This window comes from Quercus lobata, chromosome 1, assembly GCF_001633185.2.
Source record: "Quercus lobata isolate SW786 chromosome 1, ValleyOak3.0 Primary Assembly, whole genome shotgun sequence".
Taxonomy (NCBI): domain Eukaryota; kingdom Viridiplantae; phylum Streptophyta; class Magnoliopsida; order Fagales; family Fagaceae; genus Quercus; species Quercus lobata.
Window position 1 is genome coordinate 12,534,935 of NC_044904.1, and position 9,478 is coordinate 12,544,412.

Here is a 9,478-nt window from a genome sequence, read left to right on the forward strand (position 1 = left end):
CGGATTTTGGTCTTCCATATGGGTGATATAATTGGGAGGGATGGGTATTTTTTACAACCCAAATCCTTTTTTTTAAAGGCCCAAATCCGTCTTTTACTTTAGGCTTAAGAGGCTTGTTAGATATATGGGTTGAAACAAACAAAAAATTAGGCCCGAAACTGTGTATTATCTTATGCTCAACGCTGTGCAAAAATTTGGGTTGAAGTTATTGGTAAAATTAGGCCTAAATAATTAAAAAAAACTGGTATGAAAAAGTTCATTTTAGGCCCAAATTGGCACAGCCCACTCAGCCGACAGAGCTTTGGCGATTTTCTCAAAAATTTGGAACCATAGAGAGGGACGATTGATATGGATGGTTCTCTTTATTTTTATTATTTTTTTGATTCATGGTTCTCTTTATTTTAAGTGACAAGAACAGCTTCTCAAATCTGAACCAAGGCCATTGTAATTTGTAACCAACAAAATAATTTAACTAGAAAATTGTTATACACATGTAATAGTGTTTCGCACCAATTCATGCAAAATCTGTCTACTTTAGCATAAAAATCTACTTTCTATTTTACACAATCACTTTTTTTAAAAAATCTAGATGAAATTATTTATTATACATTCTATTTTATTTTAGTAATCATTTTTCTTTTTTCTTTTTCATTATTATCTTCATAGAAATAGAAAGAGGGGGGTGGAGGGGGAGAGTGGAGAATATAATGAGAGCAGGAAGTGAGAGAAAAAAAATTAAAATATTTAAATACAAAGCTTGCAGTTATTGGAGGCTTTGGGGGTTGGTTGGGTAGAATGTGAGATTTTTCCTATTTTACATAGACGGATGCAAATACTCTAATACATCATAACTTATACTGCGCCCTATTATTTTCTGAATAAATATTAATGCACATAAGTTGTTGCACACAACCGTATACACACACAATTTTAGCACTGAACAATTTTAGTGCCAAAATTGCATGTGTGTGTACAATTGTGTATAACAGTTGGTGTTAAATAAACATTCTTCTTATTTTTTTTGTTTTTTTACTTCCCAAATCTCATCTTGGTATTCAGTGTTCACCCTCTGTATTAGTAACGATTACTGTAATTGGGGATTTGGGTTGTTGGTAAGCTTAACATATCATGTAACAATCTAGTATTATTTTAGTAGCAAACTGTTATTGTTTGTTTCTAAACATGATATGATTATGTGAGGAACTTTGAAATCTATGTCATACCAATTTCCTTAGCCTAACGGTGTATCAAAGAGCTCCATACATTTACCTTCAACCTCAACAGACTTTAACTAAATCCTAGCTTTGACAGCTTGATCTGTTTTGTGAACGAGCTAGTAAAAACAACCTACCCTAATGATTTAGAACCACCACAAGTTAGCACACACAAACTGACCCAACCTTTTTTTTTTTTTTTTGCCTTGTTCATATATATAGATATATTGCTCATTCTTGCCACCACTCCAACATTCATCTCTTCAAATTCCTGCAACCCAATTACACAAACTCAGTGTTCTTTTTTCTACCTCCTTAAGCAAGTATCCACTTTTTCTTAATTCCATTTACACAATACAACCTTAAGCATATAAAATGGGTGGTGGGGAATGTTTCCAATTTGTGGTACATGTGGTAAAAGGCAAATGGTTCACGGTTTTTGCCTCATTGTTGATCATGGCTGGAGCTGGTGCAACATACATATATGGAATCTACTCCAAACAGATTCAGAAAACTCTTGGTTATGATGAAGATGCAATGAATAAGATAACCCTTTATAGAGATGTTGGTGCAAATGTAGCCATTTTCGCTGGCTTAATAGCTGAGGTGGTACCAACATGGGTTGTGACCCTCATTGGTGCCGCCATGAACTTTGGGGGTTACTTCATGATATGGAGAGCTGTCACAGGCAAAATTGCCAAACCAAAAGTTTGGCATATGTGCGCTTACATTGCCATTGGAACCAACTCTCAGAACTTTGCAAACACAGCAGCTCTTGTCACCTGTGTCAAGAATTTCCCGGAGAGCCGTGGCGTTGTTTTGGGACTAATGAAGGGTCTCGTTGGGCTTAGTGGAGCTATCTTAACACAAATTTTCCTTGGTATGTATGAAGATGATTTGAATTCTCTCATTCTTCTCATTGGTTGGCTCCCAGCTGCGGTATCAGTGGTGTTTGTGTTCACACTCCGGACAATGAAGACTGAAAGACAACCTAATGAGCTCAAAGTGTTCCTACTTTTCTTCTATTCAACAATTGTACTTGCATTTTATCTCATGATTATGACATTGCTTGAGAAATACGTTACTATGGGCAACGCAGTGCATTCAAAAAGTGCAATTGTGGTTACTGTCCTGCTCTTCCTCCCTCTCTATATTGTCTTTAAAGAAGAGAGAACCCTCTGGAAAAATAAGAAAGAGCGTGAGAATCCTTCTCCTGAAATGACCGTCGAGAAATCAGAAGATTCAGAACCCAAGCAGCTAGCAGAGGAGCCGAAAGGGTCTTGTTTTGCAAACATCTTCAATAAACCAGAAAGAGGAGAAGATCACGGAATTTTGCAAGCAATACTAAGTGTTGACATGTTGTTTATCTTTGTCATTTCGTTGTGCGGATATGGGACAAGCTTAACAGCAATTGACCAATTTGGACGCATTGGCAAAGCACAAGGATATAGTGATAGACTCGTAGGCTCCATTATTACACTAGTAAGCATATGGAATTACTATGGAAGAGTCTACTCAGGCTTTGTCTCAGAACTATTGCTTATGAAATATAAGCTTCCACGTTCGACTATGATGACAGTAGTGCTTTTCATATCAGGCATTGGAATGCTCTTCGTGGCCTTCCCTGAAATCCCATTTGCATTTTATGTGGCATCAGTGCTGATTGGATTTTCATTTGGTGCACAAGTACCATTAAACTTGGCAATGATTTCTGAGTTCTTCGGCCTTAAGTACTACTCTACACTGTTCAATTGTGCCCAATTGATAAGTCCACTTGGGTCATTTCTACTAAATGCAAAGCTCACAAAATCTCTCTACTTGAAAGAGGCTACGAAGGACCTCATAGCTAAGGGTGTGGATACATCATCTGTGAAGGACCCAACTTGCATTGGACACCACTGTTTTAGGCTGTCTTTCTCGATTTTGGCCATGGTTGCATTCTTTGGAGCTTTTGCAGCGCTTTTATTGTCGAAGAGAACGAAAGAATTTTACAAAGGTGACATATATAGGAAGTATAGAGTTAAAGAAGATGAAGCATATAAGAGGTACAAAGGTGAAACATATACGATGTTTAGAGAAGACTCTAAGGCCAACTAGACAGAGGTCATTCAATCCTCTCAAAATGGACGGTAGTGAGACTCCAAAGGATGGATACACAACACTGAAATGGTGGAATGGAAAAAGAAGAAATGGCATTATTAGATTAGCAAATTTGAAATGATCAAGAAGGGCTTCAGTTGTTTTTTTTTTTTTTTTTTTTAATTAGATACTGTACTGTACTTGTATTTACCCTCTACTTAGTATACTTGGTGGGATTGGCAACTTGTGAGTTAGAAAATGTGTTGTCACTTTTATGTCTTTTTACATGAGATTAAAATTGCCATTGGAGAATCATACAGAATCTTTGTTACAAATTGACATTATGGATTACAAAGAGGCCCACCCAACTGTTCTTACAAATTTTTTCATAAATTGAGATAGCAAGTTGTTAATGACAGATAATAAAATGGTGTAATTAATTGATCAATAACAAGCAATAACTTACCAACTCAACCATGAGAGAGAGAGAGAGATGGTGGAATGGACAAAAGAAGAAACAGCTGCATAGAAGGTCCAGTATAAAAGAAGGGAAGACAAGTCCAAGTCGGCCTCATAGGCATCATTAGATATATAATTTAGATGAGCAAATTAGAAGCAATTCAAAAGGACAGAAGAGAAGGGTTTTATCTCTATATATTAAGAGGATTTATAAAGTTAGTTATAGGTTCAAAAAATATCAAAAATACCTCGAATCTAATTAGATAATCTTTATTTAAAAAAAGGGTTAAAATTGTAATCCAACAAAATTCAAAAACAAAAAATCTACTAGAGAAACTTTTTTCCTAAATATTAGTACACTCTTTATTTAAATTAAATATATTTCATACACATTTGATACATTTTTTCTTAAAAAATAGCACACTAAATCCAAAGAGCCTTATTGCATGTGCAGAGCGCGTGTAATGAGGGTAGTTATTATTATTATTACTAGAAGTAGACCCACACAATCCGAAGAAATATATAAATATTATTTAATGGGATACAATATATAAAAAGTAATAATTACTTCAAGTTATAAATATATATATATATATATATATTTTTTAAAGATTTCTACAAGAAATTTTTATCTTTTTATCTCTACAAAGTATAAATATATCATATTATTATATTTTGTATGCTTGATTAATATTTTTTTTAAGATGAACTATATTTTTCTAACTTCTGTTGTAGTGTATTATATTTGATATACAAGTAAACTATATAAATTTCAAATTTATTATTCAAATTTCTCATCTCTTAAAGAATAACAAGATTATCATAATAATACATGTGGGGACCGTTCAATTAACGGGCCCATAGGGTTCAGAATTGGTTCACGATTGTTGGGCCCGTGGCTCATCCGAGGCCGTATACCCGTCCGAGGGCACCATGCTTCTCGGCAGTATGCGTCCGAGGACGATCGCGTCCGAGGACGATCAGGGCGTGGTCTCACTGCGATCAGATCTCAAAATTAGATCACCACAAATGATGGAGTAGCCGACTAAAGATGAAAGAGATAAGGCAAACAAATATCTGTGACTACAGCTGCCTCCGCATTAATGACCTCTCAACCAACTCTCTGGCCGCATTAATGTGGAGGTGATACCTGAACAGTAAGGAAGCAGCCATACAGCTGCCCATAGGAAATTCCAGGAGGTGCCAAATGGGACAGAAAGAAATCCTCCGGACACAACCTACACGTGTACGGTAAGGATGGAGCGCAAAGGGGAGTATATAAACTAAAAGAAGAACATGAAGAAGAGGATCAAAACAAAAAAAAAAGGAGAGAAGAACAGACATAAACTAGAAAGAAGAAAGGAAGAGAGGGAAAGGAGAGAGTTGCACTAGTCACCAAAGAAAAACGTTCATGATACCAGCTTTAAACCTTGAACGTTCTTGAGAGTAAATCTTTGGAGGAAAGACCACAGTTAACCTAGTTCTTTACACCCACGCTCTAAAAATCATATTGTCTGGGCCTTTTACGTGCGAACCCGATACAGTTTAGGTTCGTTACAAAATCGTGTCCCTACAATACAAATTTATCAAAAAATTACAACATTGTCTTAACCAAAATTAAGATGAAACAAGAGGAATAAAAGATAGACTTTATAATAATTTATCACTCAAAAAATTGGTAGGCATTTTCAAATTCATAGCCATGTAGATTGTGTTTTGACGTAAATTCAAATTCCTATTTCCAAAAAGCTAAGTATAAGCATTATGCCAGCAAACTTTTTTCAATTAGTCTAGGTGATAGGTTTCTTCAAACTGTTCTTCTATCATTGATTTTCTTTCTACTCTTAGAATTGTCCCTTGAGTTATTTTTTCTTTGATGTTGTTTGTTTTTTTTTTCTTATGTTCATCATCATGAACACCATGCATTTTATTTCTTATTACCAATCCCCCCCCCCAAAAAAAAAAAAAAAAAAAAAAACTAAGTATTAACCCAAATCAAAATTCAAACAAAGCTATATAAAAAAGGAGAGATAAGACTTCGTAATGGGAAATTAAAAAAACACAATACCAAAACAAATATTTTTAAAAAAACCATAAAAAAATATCAACCTTAAACATAATTATAAGAAAGAAAAAAAAATTCACAAGAAAGTAGAGAGAGAGAGAGAGAGAGTATGATATTGAATTTATACAAAATAAAATGGGAAGAAGAACAAAATATAAGAAAAATAATGAAGAAAGTGTAACAATAAAGTAGAGAGTAGTGAAAAGATAAAGAGCTAAAGTATAGAGTGGTAAGGAGACAAATAAGGTAAAAAGGAAAGGGAAATGTTGAAGGAAGTGTAATAGTAAATGTGGACTAATAGGGAGAAGAATAATTTTTTTTATTTATTATTTTTTTAGAATAGGGAGAATAAAAGTTTTAAAGGAGAAAATAAGGTAGAAAATAAATGAATGATGTAGCCGCTATTGTTACTCAATAAGAGCGTGGTAACAATAAATTCTATGCTTCAGTTTTTAGAAAGAGAGAGAGAGATTATTTTGCTTTAATTAATTAGATAGTGTGCTTATATTTCACCTTCCTTTTAATCCTCCAATTCCTTATTCAAAAAATTATATAAATTCCATGTGTTACACATCTAACTAAAAATGACAAAATTTGATTACAAACTTAGTTGTACCTTAAGACTACAGCTTCTACTAAAAAATTAATATAACTACATGTAAGGACACAATTCTTTGGCGGCCCAATAAGGATGTTGGGCTCGCGCATGAAAGATCCCTCACAATATGATTTGTAGAGAGTGGGCTTGAAAAGCTAGCCGTTGGTCACGGGGCGGTACCCGGTCCTGGTTTTAGAGGGATTCGTGTAGAAAAAGGATTTGGGCTTGAACATTTAAGCCCTACGGCGTCGCATCCCATGGGATGGGTCTCCTCGGACTTGATCCGAGGACCATTAAGGTCTTACCCCGGTTACCCGACGATGGGTTTTTTCTGTGATCTCAGGTGTTGTTGAGGTGTTCTCACCCATGTAGTCTCTCTTTTTTGGAGGTGGAATGGAGTCCCCCTTCTAGGTTCACTTACTTTTTCTTTTATACTAGCTTACGTCCGCTGTCCTTTGTCCACGTGTAGGGCCAACCTTTATTAGACCGATATTTGTCCCATCAGTCTAATCCCAGAATTGTGGGGGATGGTTGATAAAGCTGAAAAGTACGGCTCTGTTAGGTGCAGAGCCTTATCTGGGAAGGGTAGTGTTGGGATAACTCTCCCAAGATATTTTAGATCTCCTTCCATATTTATTCCTTTATCTTTTTTTTTACCCCTACCCTCAATGGAGCTTTGGGTCTGCCGAGGACGAAACTGTGCTCGGCTGCATCTCCGGGCCATTACCTTTTTCGGCTTGGGCCTTTGGACTCCCCACGAGCAAGTGGGCCTGGCCCATAAATTATTGGGCCCCACAATAGCCCCTCAAAACCCTGCTGTCCAACATCCTGATTGGAATGGGGGGTTTTGGTAATACCAGGCCCTTATTGTGACTCACTTAATTCAGCCTTTGACTGACGCTGGCGACTCTTCACCTGCCTAAGAAGTGTACCGGTCTACAAGATGCTCCTCTTAATTTCTTCATGATGCGTTTAGGCCGTTTGGTTATCCGAAGCGCGTCTTTAATATCTTCCCTTCACGAGACTTCCCAGATTCGACAGTTATTGATGGCGTGGGGGAACGAAACGGGTGTATTCTTGTCTGCAGACTTCCTCGGGGATCTGAACACATTAAGTATTCTCCTCTTCGTCCCCTATATAAAGAGGAGAAACAAGAATCGTTTCTCTCACAGATGAATCCCTTTAATCCCTCCAAGATTTGAAAACCCTTAAATTCCTTCCGGAGTTTACTTTTACTTTCCGGTTATTCCTTAACCTGAAATACACTCGCCATAGCAGTAAGCAATGAAAAAAAATCATTCCCTTCCCAGAAACGCCCTTTCTTAACGAAGCTCGAAATGGCTTGGTCAGGGCAAGGATGGCGGAGACTTAAAATTTGTCCCCCCTTCCTTTCAGCCAAAATCCGAAGCAGGGGCTCATCACGTCAAACTTTCGGCGTGACTGAGTCGAGAATTCCCATCATCGTAACCAACCGCTCTCTTACGAGCATACCTAATATGGCTCCAGTGTGTTAGGAGTCAGGAACGAGGCAGGGACTAAGTGTCTCTGCTTCTTCCTCTCTTCGTTCACTGGTGGCCCTCTCCGCTTCCCTTTCTTAGTCTTCCCAGCACCAGATCCATTCTGGTGCTTTCTCTTCTCCCTCTTTTGCTCCTTTTCTTTCTTTTCATCTCTTCTCTCTTCTTCTCCTCCTTCTTTACTCATGTCCTCCATCTTCCTCATTCATCTCCTCTATCTTCTTCATTGATTTCTTCCTTACTATTTCCTTCTCCTTCATCTTTTTCCAAAGAAGGTTCTTATCGCAATATGAGCAGTATTGAGGCAGAGATTGGAGAGACTTTGAAGACGAGTTTAAAAGACGCCTGACTGTTTACTTATCTGTACTGTGGATGTTATCGTTGCTTAGGCAGTTCACATTTTGTATAGGCTTGTTTGAGCCCCCTTTTGTACGTTGTAATAACTTTTCGTATTAATAAAAATTGTTGTTATTTTATTTCGCATGTTCTGTCTCTATGTTCTCTTTTTTTTTTTAAATTTGCAAACGCTGTTCGGCATAACAATATAGCATTTGAATCGATGACAACTAAGGCCAAAATACTTGCTAATAAAAAGATGTCACCATAACTTTAACAGAATTGCTTGACATAGCAATGTGTACCTGTGAATAACGATACTTGCCCAAAACAATGCCGAAATTAGAACTGGATGCTCTATGCGGTGTAGGAAGTAATCATTCGAAGTCATATCACCCGCAAAAATGGACAGCCCCCTTAGGCTACCGAGTAGTGGAGTGCCCCACCATCATCCTAACACTTTTATTGGCCTTAACATTTTACAGTATTTGAGCCGGGGACTTTCCCCGTCCGAGCAGTTGGTTTCCCCATAGGCTTGAGTCCGAGGACCATGCAAGGCCTTGGTTCTATCCAAGACTTGTAATGTTTCTTTTTTGTACTTGGTTTCCCCATAGGCTTGAGTCCGAGAACCATGCAAGGCCTTGGTTCTGTCCAAAACTTGTAGTGTTTCTTTTTTGTACTTGGTTTCCTCATAGGCTTGAGTCCGAGGACCATGCAAGGCCTTGGTTCTGTCCAAAACTTGTAAGATTTATTTTCTGTATTTGGTTTCCCCATAGGCTTGAGTCGAAGGACCATGCAAGGCCTTGGTTCTGTCCCTGGGCCCCCATGCAGAATGGGCCTGGGTTGCGAATTTACTGGGCCCACAAATTAGGAGGTATTTTCATAGTCTTAGGTCACGCGGTACTTTTTGGCGTCCCAGTATTCGAGGTGCACCTTCACGAGACTCCTTTAATCTCAGGGTTGCAGACGGCATTGGAAATCGAGCCGGAGACATTTTGTCTGTAGCGTTCCTTGGGACGCTGCGTGAATTAAATGCCACCACCTTATCTTTTCAAATAAATAGGAGAGAAAGTTGCTTCACCTACGCACAAATCCTTCAGTCTCCTCTCCTAGTACATCATGTTTGAGGCGAGTGTTGGGGAAAAGGAACTCTCTCCGCCACAGAGGCGCCGTGTCCTCCTGAGACTCAAAAGAGTGATGCACGGGCAAAGGA

The 9,478-nt window shown here is 37.8% G+C and overlaps 1 protein-coding gene across 1 annotated transcript; it reads left to right on the top strand.

Moving 5' to 3' along the window:
* Positions 1-726: 726 nt before the first annotated feature.
* On the top strand, positions 727-3,528 carry LOC115979036. Its single transcript, XM_031101020.1, has one exon. It carries the CDS (start codon positions 1,590-1,592, stop codon positions 3,309-3,311), a length of 1,722 nt encoding a protein of 573 aa, XP_030956880.1. The 5' UTR covers positions 727-1,589; the 3' UTR covers positions 3,312-3,528.
* Positions 3,529-9,478: the final 5,950 nt, after the last annotated feature.